Genomic DNA, 15559 nt, shown 5'->3' with positions numbered 1-15559 from the left:
GTTATTCATTTATATGTGCTATTTATGAGAGGGCTAACTTGTTGCAAAATAATAATGATAATAATAATAGCCTCATTAAAATACTATTGTTGCTTCGGTTGTTTTCAGCGTTTTATGTGCATAATCTGTTATTTTTTTTTTTTTACTTTGACCAGTCACCTGGTTCTTTTAGCGTTTATCGCTTTTTCTTCTCATTCATACTTGGTCAAGTTCGACCGACAGAAGCAGGCTGAAAGGGTTCAGATGGGGGGGTAGACACTCTGGGAAAGGCACGGCTGCCGTCCGGGATTCGAACGCGCTCAGCCCCAGATCCGCGCGAGCGCGGTTGTCCACGGCGCTGAAATAGCACTCGCGGTACGTGGTGAGCTACTGGAGCTCCCCCATAATCTGTTATTTAGTTTGAAATGTTCGTTGAAATAAGTAGATTTTTCGTTTTTGTTTATTTATTAAGTTAATATAAAACCATAAAACCAAGAATACAATAGAATAGAATTTTAGAATACAACTAGAAACACTGTCCTGGCCTGTTTCTAAGTTCAGTGGCATAAAAAAAAAAAAAAAAAAAAAAAAAAAAAATTTTTTTTTTTTTTTTTTTTTAATCTCGCGGCCCTCCCGTGGCTGCTCGCGGCCCACCTTTGGGTCGCGACCCCGACTTTGGGAACCACTGGTCTATGGAGCAGCTTCAGACCTCATACATAACATATTTTAGTTTTAGCAATGTAGTTTTTGGATTTGGGAAAGAGTTGCTCATTTTCACTAATATGTTTGTGCTGTCTTAGACCAGAGGAATGACATGTATTAATTATGAAATTGGGCGTAGTTCCCCTTTAATGCCTTAAGTACCACATGAGTGGGGTTTATAGAAGTTTAAACCAGAGGTACCCAACACCCTTCAGCGTGGAATGGTTACCAATATTTTATATGATTTTATTTTTTATTTTTTTTTAATTTATTTTTGGGCTTTCTGTATTTTTCATATAGTCGTTATGCCAATATCCTTCCTTGTCGGTGCGCGCATTGCCCCACTGTCGGCCTGGGGAGGGTGTAGAACTACCACATGCCTCCTCCGATACATGTGGAGTCGCCAGCCGCTTCTTTTCACCTGACAACGAGGAGTTTCACTGGGGGAATGTAACACGTGTGGAGGTTCACGCTATTTCCCCCAGATCCCCTCCCTGCTGAACAGGCGCCCCAACCGACCAGTAGGAGTCGCAGTTTAGTTTACAACGACCAGGACACATACCCCACCAGCTTCCCACCCGCTAACACTGCCAATTGTGTTATTAGGGACGACTGACCAAGCTGGAGGTACCGCTGACAGCTGGATTCGATCCCAGAGTCTCTGCGGTGGTAGGCGAGAGCTTAGTCCACTGCGCTATCCAGCCACTCCCACAATGTCACTATTTAATCTTAATGTTGGAAACTTCATCTGATACTCTTGAGAAGTAAAATATTTAAAATTTTATATAAAGAAAAACACAAATAAATATTAAACAAAAAACAAAATAAAAGGGAGAGCAATGCTACCGGTTCATTCCATAGATATAGATCACGGCGATGACCTCGAAGAAGGCAATGATGAGGAAAGGGACGGAGCCCACGTAACCGTTAAAAATCTCCAGCCAGTAGTTTCCAGAACCCAGCGTGAAGATCAGAGATGCCAGGAAGGCTATCAAACACACCAGCGCTGACACAGAGAAAGAGAGAGAGAGACGAGGGTTAGACTTAGATTTCATTTACCCACAAGGTTCCTTTAGAAAATGTATAAAACGACTGCATGAAAGTAAAACTAACTATTGAATATTTGTTATGATTTCTTTTGCTAATAGAATAGTGGTTGCTTATAGGTTGGAAAGTCGATATATAATCCTCCCCCCATATATTGTATACATTATCACATTATAGCTATATATATAATAAATTATATTATATACCATATTAGAGCTATATAATAGCTTATTGTACTGTGAACTCTTTACAGAACCTGAGGTGTGGCCAGCAGTAGCAACCCCTCCCCTTATCCTCGTTCAACTCCAACCCACACTTCAGACCAAAACAAAACATTTTAGTGCAGTACCAAGACTTTTGCCTAGAGGTCACTCTTTGATGGCATTACAGACTCTACCTTTAAAGGGGAACTATCTTATAAATGGCCTTTTTGAGGGTTTAGCATTGTTTCCTAGCTATGTGAACTTATATTAATATGATCTATGTCTCAAAATTCTCATATTGGCGCATTCTTCCAATTCTCCTCTCACAATATTCACCCTCACTGAACTGAGTCATTTGAAAATGTGATGATTTGTGATGTCAGAAAGACACCGCTGCATGTTAATGTTGAGATACAAGATGAGCTCCACACAGTGGCTGGACCTGGACCTGGAGCCCAGGCTCAAAACGGCTCGAGATCTTGAGGTAGAAAAATGCTGTTTTTGAGGACTTGATTAGAAATACAAAACAATGAATAAAAATATATATATATATATTACAGAGGTGTTCCATAGACTCACAGGAATTGTGTAAAAGTGCCCAAATAGTGAAAGAAATAGTAAAATAGTTCCCCTTTAAATACAATTCAGAGGTAGTTGTATTTTCATTTTAATTTGTAGTCCATCCACATTTAAACTGCTTTACAATTGTATTATAACTACCTACCTGTCCTCAACCTATAGTCTATCCATATAACATTCTATGGTACCCATGTACAATAACACTGTACTGTACAGTACATTTATCTATATCTGTATGAATACATCTGCATATATTCCTGTTTTCATACCTACTCTGTGGACTGTATACATATACTATATCTATATCTGTATATAATATATCCCATACCTACTCTTATTTATTAGTTATACCACTGGCTAGTATCGCTTACTACAATAGTGTATTTATACTTGTATCACTGTACTGTACATGATAATACTGTACATACACTAGATTAGCATTTTTACTCAGTAGCTTTGTCATATATATTCCATATAATCACTTGTTACACTGTATACTGCAATGCACTCTAACCAGCCAAAGAATAGATGCCAACTTCTTTTCGCTGCACTGTACTGTACTTGTGCTGTACGATGGCGATACATTTGAATCCAGTGGTGGAAAGTAACTAAGTATTTTTACTCAAGTACTGTACTTAAGTACAATTTTGAGCTACTAGTACTTTTTTTTCGTAAATGTAACTGAGGGGTACAATTCCCTGACTGTATTACTAGATATGATACTTACTACCACTACCTTTGTACTTAATATTCGGCCACCCAGTACACGGCATAAATATATTATCATGAACACTCTCACGTAGATGAAACGGATCCAACACAAATGTACGAATTAGAAACAGGTCTTTATTTCCTACACAGCGATGGTGTGTAGAATAAACACTTAATCACTTAATTACATTTATGAATTGAAATAGTATGCACTTTTATGGCAAGGAGTATTCGTCGGTATATCAATAGAAAATGTCCAATCTCTGAAGGCGCAGGTGGTAAATATACGACCTGGAATAGTTAAGGAATAACAGCAATGATACTTTAATGATTATAGGCTGGATACACTAGAGGGGGTTAATCCGGTCGCTTGTAAGCCGACAGGAGTAGGAGGGGGGGGGGGGGGGTAGAATCCAGCTGCCTCGTCCGGCCAAGGGTATCCCAGGTGAACCCACTGTAGTGCCGTTCAATGCGCCGGCGATCCTTGGACCACAGATGAAAGCAGGTGGACTCTTTGTGGGCCGGCTCTCTCCGGTCCACGGGGGAGAGACGTGAAGAGACCTCGTCTCCTCACCTTGCGTCCTCTCCAGGGGGGGGGGTTCCAACACACGGCAGTGTCGGGGGTCTTTATCCATGGAATAATCAAAGTATCCAAAGCATAATCCGTGCCTGGGAAGGCGGGCTGTCGTCGGTAGAATAATCCGGTATACAGGTCCACTCGCTCGTCGGCTCTGGGGCTCCTCGGGTGCAGCTTCACATAGGGTCAACCACCCTGGGTAAGCAGCCAGTTCTCTGCCCGAAACGATGGGGTACTGACTACGGTAGTATTCTCACCGCACGAAGCACTATATATTAACAGACTATTATTAGCTTAATAGACTACGTCCAACTCGACGATATAGTGCCAAATATGACTATTCAAATATTAATATACACGATGTCTCAATACCGATGGTAGGCCGAACTTGGCCTTACTCCCACACGTGGCGTCGCGGGGAGGCTTTACGTCTGTGACTCTATTGGAGGGTAAGAAACTGGACTGAAAAGAAAGTCCTACTTTAGTAGCGCAGTATATATACGCACTATGAACAAATAGTCCCATTAGTGGTGCGGTAGCCAAATTCCTACGCGGAACTAGGACTTGTTCGTACATGTCGAGCGGTACGTTTGAACTGGGTCTGAGGGGTATGGCATCCTGGCACCAAGGTCTCGACCAATAGTAGAATGGAGACTATTATGGGATGTTCAGTAGGCTAGAATGGATATTCAATGCATATTGTACAAGGAATATACAAGGGATATCAGGGAATATTAGAGAATATACAAATACAATTAAATATATATATATAAATAAATATATATATTCGGTTTAATCTGGCCCTTCACAACAGCCACCCCCTGAATAGATCCCAGACCTAATCAGTTAAACAGAGACAGATTAATCGCGTTGTCTATTTACACATAAGGGTTTGCTGTAGGGGTCAGTCAACTTCACAAAGTCATAGGGTTGTAGGGTCATGGTCATCATCGATTGTGTCTGGGAGTCGAGGCAGTTCTATGAGCCTTGCCACGGGACGGGTGTAAGTGCGACCCTGGGCGAGCACTTCAGCTGCTCGGACCTTGCCGTCGGCACCGGTGATCACTTTGCTTACGCGGCCGGCCGGCCACATAGCTCTGGGCAGTGATTGATCAATAATCATGACGACTGTTCCTTCTGTCAAATTGTCTCTCTCCTTTACCCACTTCTGGCGGGTCTGTAGAGACGGTAGGTAGTGCAGTAGGAAACTGTTCCAAAACTTGTCGGCTAATACTTGGCTGTACCTCCACATTCGTCGGCCGTTCGCTTCTTCAGGCCGGTACATTGTCTGTGGTAATGCAGGATCTAGCCGCCCCATCAGGAGTGTGTTGGGGGCTCTGCGTAGGCGACCACCCACTCTGATGAGGGTATGAGCGTCGCTCTCGGGGGCCAGATGAATTAATCTGCTGTCGGATGGGACGGGCTTTCCTCCCTGTAGACAGGCCAATTCATCGGGGAACGAGTCTCTCTGGGCTCGCTGCAGTAGAAGCAATTCTGCTTCCTCGTAGTTAGCTGCTGACATATCAGCGGGGGACTTGCACTCCGGGTGGTACCGCAGGAATGTTCTTTGTTGTGCACTCTCTATGGACGTGCAATCGTTTATGTTAGGGTCGGTGGAGGCTACGGTGCTCAATCCACAGAACACAGACTTCTTAATTTCCACCTCCTCTGGACTTGCTTCCCTCGGGATAGGCATGGGCCACTGTCCTTCCGGGAGTCTTAGGAATGCGGGGCCGTCACTGTAGACATTGCGACGGGTGAGGTCATCCAGGGGCATCCCCCGGGTGATGACGTCAGCTGGGTTCTGTTTTGTATCAACGTAGCGCCACTCTGTTTCTCCGGTTAACTCTTCGGTTAGGTCTTGAATCTCGGTGACTCTGACTCCCACGAAGACTTTGTACTTGCATGAGTCCGATTTGATCCAGGCGGGTACCGTCGTGGAATCTGACCACAGGATTGTTCTAGACACCGGTATGGTGAGCTCACGTTGGATGAGCGTGGCTAGGTGCGCTCCGGCTAGGGCTGCGCAGAGCTCTAGACGTGGGATAGATTGTTGCTTGCGTGGGGCTATTCTCGAGCGGGCGAGGACAAATGCTGTGTAGATCTCTCCCCCCTGGTCTTGGGCCCGCAAGTAGGCTACTGATCCGTATGCGACCTCTGAGGCGTCACTGAAGACGTGTAAGTCCATTTTACATGTCTCTGGCCTCACCGTGGGTGGGAAGTAGCTTCGGCGCATATTAACGCCTGGGAGTGAGTGGAGCTCCATCTCCCACTCTCTCCAGGTGGATGCAAGTTGTGCGGGAATGGGGTCGTCCCAGCCCTGGTCCTTGTCCCACAATGCTCGTACAATCATTTTTGCCCTGGTGGTGTACGGTAGAATACATCCTAGCGGGTCATATTGTCGGGCGAGTGTTGTGTACACACTCCGTCTGGTGGTCGGCGCCGCCGCCGGCCTTCCCTGCTCCGTAGTCAGGGGCTTGTGTCTGTAGTGAAGCGAATCTGTTTTGAATCGCCACACCAATCCCAGGGTCATCTCCTGGGCTTCTCCCGGGATTGTAGCCATCCAGGTCTCGCTGCTGGCTGCCTTGTCCTCGGAGGAGAGGCTGCGCAGTACTTGCGGATCGCTACTGGCCCACTGCCTGAGATCAAAGCCGCCTTTGATCAATGAGGCGCGGAGTTTAATCAGGAGAGCCTCGGCTTCTTCCTGGGTTGAAAGGCTTTGTAGACAGTTGTCTACGTAGAAGCTGTTCTTTACGCTGTGTCGGACCTCTTCGTCCGCTGCTGGGTCCTCTGCTACATGTTTCTGTAGTGCAAATGTCGCACAGCAGGGGCTGCACGTCGTTCCGAAGGGGAGGACTTCCCATTGGTAGATGGCTGGGTGCTCATCTCCTGGCTTCTCTCTCCATAGGAACCGTAACAGGGGCTTGTCCGCCTCTACTAATCTCACCTGCAGGAACATTCCTTTAATGTCCCCGCTGATGGCCACCTTTTCTTGGCGGAAGCGGAGTAGAACGCCGAGTAGGGAGGGGCCGAGTGTGGGACCGGGCAGTAACTCTTTATTCAGATTTTGGGATCCGATCTGGTAGCTGCAGTTAAATACTATGCGGTCTTTACCGTTGTGATGGACCTTGTGGTGGGGCACGTACCACGATTCAGTGGTCTGGTCAGCCTCTTTAATGTCCATCTTTGTGACGTGTCCCGCTGTGATGAGCTTCTCAATCTCAGCGCGGTATACACTCTCTTGGGCGGGGTTCTTGGCTAAGCGCCGCTCCGTGTTCAGCAGGTACCGTTCTGTGGCGTCTGTCTTGGCGTGGAAAGTAGGCATTCCTTCTCGCCGCAGGAGTGGCGTGGCGTATCTCAACACGCCGTTGACCGGGACTCTCTTGGTCCCTGTCTCGAGGAGGTGAATGGCGTAAATGTCATCTTTAGAGCGAATGTCTTTCTTTCCGTTCTTAAAGGGCATTTGTTCCAGGGTCCATAGCCGCTCTACGTGTTGCAGGAGTGCGGTTTCTCCCTCTGTGACTCGGGAGTGGAGACATCTAGTGGCTGTACTTCGGTTGAGAGATTTGGCGAGCGGGCCTTGGAGAGTCCATCCCAAACGGGTCTCGACTGCTGCAGGACAGCCTCGGGGTCCGGTATGAACCCGGTCTATCGGGACAATGAGGTCTGCATGGTCGGAGCCTATCAACAGGGTCGGCATAGCATTGTCTATGAGCGGGATCGGTAACTTGCGCAGATGTGCATATTTCTCCATCAGCTTGGCGACGGGGTATGTGTACCGCGACAGTCCTATTTCTTGGCTGGTGAAAGCGTCTGCAATCTGGTACCGTCGCTCAGGCTGGCCGCTTGCTGCGATAGAGAATGAGACATTCTCGCCCTTTATCGTCTTCAAATCTCGTCTTATTGTCCGAATTGTCATTTGGGTTTCGCTTCCCCGCAGCCCTAGCTGGGCCGCAGCGGAGGCGAGCAGCAGGGTCTTCTCTGACCCGTCATCGAGGACGCCGTAAGTGTCCAGGACTTTATTCTGGTAGCTTAGTGTCACACGCACTACTTTTAGGAGTACTCGGGCTCCACTGCTGCTGGCGGGATCGATGTACATGACGCTCGCTTTGCGGCTGGATGGTGCAGGTGAAGGGCGCCGTCTGTTACTGTCGTGAAGTATGTCCAGATGGGCTCCATCGCACTTGGTGCACCTTTTCTTTAAGCGGCATTCGGCTGCCATGTGTGAGCGCGCACAGCGAAAACAGCGCTTGTTGGACTTTATCCATTGACCTGCTTCCTCCGCGTTCAGCTTGGGGAAGGAGTCACATTGCGCTAGCCAGTGTTCTTTCTCACAGTAGGGGCACACTATCTTCCACTTCTCCGTTCTGGAGGGGGTACTGTGGCTCCTGCTGCTCGGTACTGACTCCGATTGGTGCATCACAGTCACCGATCTTCTTCCATCATTTAGTCGTCTGGTTCCTTCTCTGGAGCCAGGGGTGCTCCGTCCGAATGTATCTAGCCGTAGGCTGCTGACTTCTCTCGCCAGGAAGTCTGCTAGATCGAGGAGGTTCGGTTCGGGGCCATTCGGGTCTCTGTGGTCCCTCTGCCGCCTAAAGCGCTCCTGACGAGCGGGCGGCAGCTTCTCCAGAATCCTTTCCACATTTGAGTTGGCGTAAAGTTCATACTTCCCCTTCTCTCTTTGCGCTCCCAACATCCCTACCAGGGACTGCACTCTGATGGACAGGTCGTCCAGTGCTCGATTGTCTATTGCTGGGGGTAAGCGGTCGATGTGTCGGATCTCCTGGATCACGTAATCCCATATGCGCCCATACCTCTGGTCCAATGCTACCAGCGCTGCTGTGTATGGGGTGGTGGAAGTCGCGTAGGCGAGCGCTATATTATGTGCGCGGGGCACCTTTAAGTGCTGCAGTAGGATGGCGTATTTGTGGCGTTCATCCAATACATCCACCAACATGGTCTCCAGACACATGCGGAGTTCTGTATACTGGGCCCGGTTCTCTTGGGTGAAGTCGGGTACCATAGGCGTGCCAATGTATGACGCTGACTGTGGATACATCGGCGAGCGTTGGGGGAGAGGCCTCCTAGGCGAGTCTCCTCCCGCTCCTTGGTATGGGCTGGTACCGGCAGTGTACCATGGCCCGCTTGTCCAGGTGCTGTTCCTCGGTGCGGGTCGTGCGTCGTGCTCACCCGTGTATAGAGTCGGGGGTCTGTAGCGCAGCTCCGCGGGAGTATAGCCTGGGCTGTACCGGACCTCCTGGTCCGGTAGAGTACTGTGCTGTCTTCGGGCGTGGTTCTCCTCCTCTTCCTCTTCGTCTTCAGTTAGGTCATCCAGTGCTTGTAGTCTCTGGTTTAGCCTCTCCACAGGATATGCTGCTCCTTCCCGGTTGCTAGGTCTCGCTTGGACCGGTGGGGGGAGGTGGTCTGTGGGGGGTATAGACCTCGTCTGTTGGTCAAGTTCAGGGTTGTTTACTCGGCTTTACCGCCCTGGAGGTGTGTCTAGACGAGTTCCTGGAGCCTCTGGCGGAGGGAGAGGGTGTTGTCCGTCTGATCAGCTGTTCTATTAGTTGCGCTTGCTGTCTGTCGCGCTCTGCGTCCCGTAGAGCACCAGCAGCTGCTCGCTGGCTGTCTGCTCGGTCTCGGGCCACATTCTCTTCCATCTGAATGCGTCTTATTTCCAGGCGTATGTGCTCTTCTTCGCTCCGTTGCTGTAGCTGCAATCGATCGCGTTCACCCTGGAGTCTATCGCGTTCAGTAGAGGCTTTCAGGCTGACGAGGAATGCCTGCTGTAGGGTCCTCTCTGCCTCGCTGGGAGAAGGCGGTTGTATAGGGGAGCCTTCCCTCGGGGTACTCCTTGCGGAGCCTTGGAGTTCTATCTCCACGGTGCTCTCCCCGTCTTCTTCCGTGCCGAGTTCTCTCTCGGTAGCGTTGTATTCCTCCCGGGACTCATCGGGGACTACTTCTTCAGTACTGGCGGGGTGTGAAGTCATGTCTGGTTCCCACTGGTCCCCACCGTGAACTTGGTCAGTTACATTAGAGCCCGTAGGGGCCTCTATGGTCGGGGTAGTCTGGGCGTTGGGGTTAGACATACTTTTACTTTCTAGTTTTACCGCGTTTACTGTTAGTAGAAGACTAGGTTGTTGACTGACAGCGTAAGCCTCTAAGTACTGAGGGAGCCGTCGTTCGCGCTGCGGGCGTTGGTTAGGAGGATCGTTTCGTGGAGTGTTCATCATAGGCCATTTCAATATTAATAACACTATATTAATATTACACTAATTACCATCCGGCTCGAAGGACCAATTGTAACTGAGGGGTACAATTCCCTGACTGTATTACTAGATATGATACTTACTACCACTACCTTTGTACTTAATATTCGGCCACCCAGTACACGGCATAAATATATTATCATGAACACTCTCACGTAGATGAAACGGATCCAACACAAATGTACGAATTAGAAACAGGTCTTTATTTCCTACACAGCGATGGTGTGTAGAATAAACACTTAATCACTTAATTACATTTATGAATTGAAATAGTATGCACTTTTATGGCAAGGAGTATTCGTCGGTATATCAATAGAAAATGTCCAATCTCTGAAGGCGCAGGTGGTAAATATACGACCTGGAATAGTTAAGGAATAACAGCAATGATACTTTAATGATTATAGGCTGGATACACTAGAGGGGGTTAATCCGGTCGCTTGTAAGCCGACAGGAGTAGGAGGGGGGGGGGGTAGAATCCAGCTGCCTCGTCCGGCCAAGGGTATCCCAGGTGAACCCACTGTAGTGCCGTTCAATGCGCCGGCGATCCTTGGACCACAGATGAAAGCAGGTGGACTCTTTGTGGGCCGGCTCTCTCCGGTCCACGGGGGAGAGACGTGAAGAGACCTCGTCTTGCAGAGCGTCTCCTCACCTTGCGTCCTCTCCAGGGGGGGGGGTTCCAACACACGGCAGTGTCGGGGGTCTTTATCCATGGAATAATCAAAGTATCCAAAGCATAATCCGTGCCTGGGAAGGCGGGCTGTCGTCGGTAGAATAATCCGGTATACAGGTCCACTCGCTCGTCGGCTCTGGGGCTCCTCGGGTGCAGCTTCACATAGGGTCAACCACCCTGGGTAAGCAGCCAGTTCTCTGCCCGAAACGATGGGGTACTGACTACGGTAGTATTCTCACCGCACGAAGCACTATATATTAACAGACTATTATTAGCTTAATAGACTACGTCCAACTCGACGATATAGTGCCAAATATGACTATTCAAATATTAATATACACGATGTCTCAATACCGATGGTAGGCCGAACTTGGCCTTACTCCCACACGTGGCGTCGCGGGGAGGCTTTACGTCTGTGACTCTATTGGAGGGTAAGAAACTGGACTGAAAAGAAAGTCCTACTTTAGTAGCGCAGTATATATACGCACTATGAACAAATAGTCCCATTAGTGGTGCGGTAGCCAAATTCCTACGCGGAACTAGGACTTGTTCGTACATGTCGAGCGGTACGTTTGAACTGGGTCTGAGGGGTATGGCATCCTGGCACCAAGGTCTCGACCAATAGTAGAATGGAGACTATTATGGGATGTTCAGTAGGCTAGAATGGATATTCAATGCATATTGTACAAGGAATATACAAGGGATATCAGGGAATATTAGAGAATATACAAATACAATTAAATATATATATATAAATAAATATATATATTCGGTTTAATCTGGCCCTTCACAACAGTAAATATTGTACTTTTTACTCCACTACATTTATCTGAACCCATCAGGTACTAGATACTTTGAAGAAAAAGATTTTGCATAGAAAACATGGCAAAAATTTATGAAGAGTATATACTTTCACATTTGAAGCCTGTCGTAATCAGAGCAGCATAACTGGACCACATACCACTTTAACATAACCTATAGAGGTCAATGGATCGAAGCTTGAATGCTCCCAAGCACTGGAATACACAAACGTAGAATGCATGCGGTTCAAATAACAAACTCAGCAAGACCGACGGCTTCTCAGTTACAGTGGGTGACAATATTGTCACAAGGAAAGAGGAAATTACCTACCTGGGTTCCATCCTAGAGGCAAATCTTTCCTGTGACAAAATGGCATCCAATGTAATAAAAAAAGTCAACCAACGAACTCGATTCTTGTACCGGATCTCCTCACTGGTAAACAAGAATACCCTGAAGACTCTGGCAGGAGCACTCATTCAAGGGTACTACGACTATGCTTGCACCTCAAAGGCGCTAAAAACAAAATTACAAACATCTCAAAACAAACTGGTCAGACTACTGCTTGACCTTACTCCTAGAACCCACCTCACCCCTGCCCACTTTGACAACCTAGGATGGCTTAGAGTAGACGACAGAGTACAGCAACTTGCAATGGGCCTGGTCTACAAGATACACTACACGACCAAGGTACCCATGTACATGTCAAAATACTTCCCAAAGGTCAGTGAATACCACGATCACAACACCAGAGGGAGCTCCACAAATCATGTTAAACCCAGATTCGGCTCAAACAAGGGACTAAACACATTTCGCAATTATGCCACATCAATGTGGAACGCCCTACCCAAAGCTGTAAAGGAATGTGAATCACTACCCACTTTCAAAAACACTCTCAAAGAACACCTACGGGAGACTGCAATTTGAAACTGGCCCCTGTAAATGTCCTAACACAACCCCCGCCAATGTACAGTAAATGACCAAGTATGGTTTTGTCAATATTCCAATGTACAGTTTTGCTTGTACAGTTGTACAGTGTCCCCCACCCCCCCACCCCTCCTACCAAACCCCCCCCCCCCCCCCCCCCCAACCACCTCCAATGTACAGTCCCCCCCACCCCCCCAACCCCACCCCACCTACCCAACCTCCTCCAATGTACAGTTATTACGTCAAATGTATATACTCTCTTTTCTGGACTCTTTTCACAAACAGTACTGTATTTGCAAGTCTGGTATGTCATAAATGTATAGATGTAGCAGTACTGTCTATCTTTATGTCATGTATGTCATATATGTTATGATGAATTGAAAATGGGGGACCCTGATGTAAACAAGACGAAAGTCTTTCTCTGGTCTGCATCCCCTTAACAATTGTATGTTTTGAGCTGTACTGTACTGTACTGTACCCATTCTGCAATCTGTTAATAAAGTTTTCAATCAATCAATCAATCAATCAATGAATCAATGAATCAATGAATCAATGAATCAATCAATCAATCAATCAATCAATCAATCAATCATACTTTTACTTTAGATACTTACGTACATTCAATAGCAAATACTTCTCTACTTTTACTTAAGTCGAATTTGAATGGAGGACTTTTACTTTTATCAGAGTGCTTATTTATCTGGGTATTTCTACATTTACTTACGTAAGTAAAGGTACTGTGTACTTCTTCCACCATTGTTTGAATCTAATCCAATCTAATCTAAATTGGCCTGCTGGGATGAATAAGAGCAGTGTTGCAGGTACCTGGGATAGGAATAAGAGCGGTGTTGCAGGTACCTGGGATAGGAATAAGAGCAGCGTTGCAGGTACCTGGGATAGGAATAAGAGCAGCGTTGCAGGTACCTGGGATAGGAATAAGAGCAGCGTTGCAGGTACCTGGGATAGGAATAAGAGCAGCGTTGCAGGTACCTGGGATAGGAATAAGAGCAGCGTTGCAGGTACCTGGGATAGGAATAAGAGCGGCGTTGCAGGTTACCTATAAGAATCAGAGCGGTGTTGCAGGTACCTGGGATAGGAATAAGAGCGGCGTTGCAGGTTACCTATAAGAATCAGAGCGGTGTTGCAGGTACCTGGGATAGGAATAAGAGCGGCGTTGCAGGTTACCTATAAGAATCAGAGCGGTGTTGCAGGTACCTGGGATGAATAAGAGCGGTGTTGCAGGTACCTGGGATAGGAATAAGAGCGGTGTTGCAGGTACCTGGGATAGGAATAAGAGCGGCGTTGCAGGTACCTGGGATAGGAATAAGAGCGGCGTTGCAGGTACCTGGGATAGGAATAAGAGCAGCGTTGCAGGTACCTGGGATAGGAATAAGAGCGGCGTTGCAGGTTACCTATAAGAATCAGAGCGGTGTTGCAGGTACCTGTGAACAGCTCTTTGGGAATCCAGCGGGGCACCATGTGCAGCTCTCTGAGGGGGTTCAGGACGCCTTCCAAGTTGCCAAACATAGTGGAGAGACCCAGGCTGAAGAGCATGACGAAGAACAGCACGGCCCAAACCTGAGAGCCTGGCATCTCGATTATGGCCTCGGTGAACACGATGAATGCCAGGCCGGTACCCGATGCACTCTGGGGGATGATGATGTTGATGATGATTCTTATGATTATTATTATTATTGATAAAAATAAAAATAATATTTAATTTTTTAGCTTTTCAACCATCCCCCAATTTAGTCATTAAGCCAATTCCCTTCCTGGTCTACTGTCATTCTGGGGAGGGTGTAGACTACCACGTATCTCCTCTGTCATTCTAGTGCTAGACCTCAACACTACCTAGCCGCACCATAATGATAATGATAATGATAATGATAATAATACTAATAATAATTTGTTTATTACATTGAAAATCAAAGAAAGTTCATAATTTAAAAAATCATGAAAGTTCTAAATCATGCTGTTCAAAATGTTTTAATTACCTGGCCGAGGAACGTTTGTAGATCACAGGTTTTCAGCTGCAATTTGGAGACTTCATCGTAGTGTGTTGTGTTATAATAATCAAACCACTGCTCATAGTTCTCCACTGTTATCTTCTGGTCTTCAATGTCAAACTGGTTGGTCAGAACTAAGATGTTGCTGTTGAGAACAGAATAAAATGCTGTGAGATGTATGATTTATTTGATAAAAATACGTATTCCACCACTGCCAAATAAATAATACAAATGTCAATGTACCCTTTAACCCTTTCACTGCCGCACTACAGAAGGTTAACCCTTTACTACCCGTCGGTAGTGTGATAGTAAAGGGTTAACCTTCTGTAGTGCGGCAGTGAAAGGGTTAAATCGAACCCATGTGACATTAGCGTACGCACCTGTCCAGGCAGTTGTTGAAGTTGGTTTTGGCTTTAAACCCCAGGATGGAGAAGACGGAGATGGATGCATAGAGAGATGTAGCACTGTTTATCAGTCCCACCACAATGGTGTCCCTCTCACAGTCATTACTGGTGGAGAAATACATAGAACATACTTAAGAATACATAGCAATGCATAGAACATACACAGAAATACACAGAAATACATAGCACATACATATAAATACATAGAACATACATAGAACATACATATTAGAAATACATTCAAATGTTTACATTTAGTCATTTTGTCAAACAGTGTTGCAACTTGGTTGCTAGAGTGTTGAGTGCATAGTAGTAAAGACATTAGTATAGTAGGTAGTAATATAGGCAAGGAAGATTATTTGGTGGAGAGGTGCATGATAGTAAAAGACAAAGGTTTGTTTAATTTTTTAGTAAATTTTTTTTTACATTTTAGTACATGAGACCAATGTTCTCTGCCAGAGAAGACCAACCCACCTTATCATACAGGATACAATGGCAAGTACCATAGCTATTACCAGTAATACATCTGAGGGCAGAATGATAGATGTCTAAGGGTTTCACACAATGTGAAAATCCGCATAAAATATATACCTAGGTAAATGGAATATTGCTCCACTTCTACAAGGGCTATTTGCATATTCTTGTTATCTAGGTACATATATGGACCTCAGGGAATGTATTCACAGT

At 46.5% G+C, this 15559-nt stretch overlaps 1 protein-coding gene across 1 annotated transcript in view; it reads right to left on the bottom strand.

The window, feature by feature from the left end:
* Window positions 1–15559, bottom strand: part of slc6a18 (solute carrier family 6 member 18) — a gene marked incomplete at both ends in the record, with an annotated part of 57345 nt that overhangs the window by 13359 nt on the left and 28427 nt on the right. The window contains 4 exons of the mRNA XM_084311984.1: window positions 1528–1687; window positions 13905–14109; window positions 14457–14613; window positions 14849–14977. Of these exons, the coding sequence (XP_084168110.1) occupies window positions 1528–1687; window positions 13905–14109; window positions 14457–14613; window positions 14849–14977 (651 nt within the window). The remainder of the gene's footprint in view (window positions 1–1527; window positions 1688–13904; window positions 14110–14456; window positions 14614–14848; window positions 14978–15559) is intronic.

The sequence above is a fragment of the Notolepis coatsorum genome, assembly GCF_963971535.1.
Source record: "Notolepis coatsorum genome assembly, chromosome: 4".
NCBI lineage: Eukaryota > Metazoa > Chordata > Actinopteri > Aulopiformes > Paralepididae > Notolepis > Notolepis coatsorum.
Note: the sequence above shows the minus strand (reverse complement) of the source record. Positions and strands in the feature narration are given on the sequence as shown.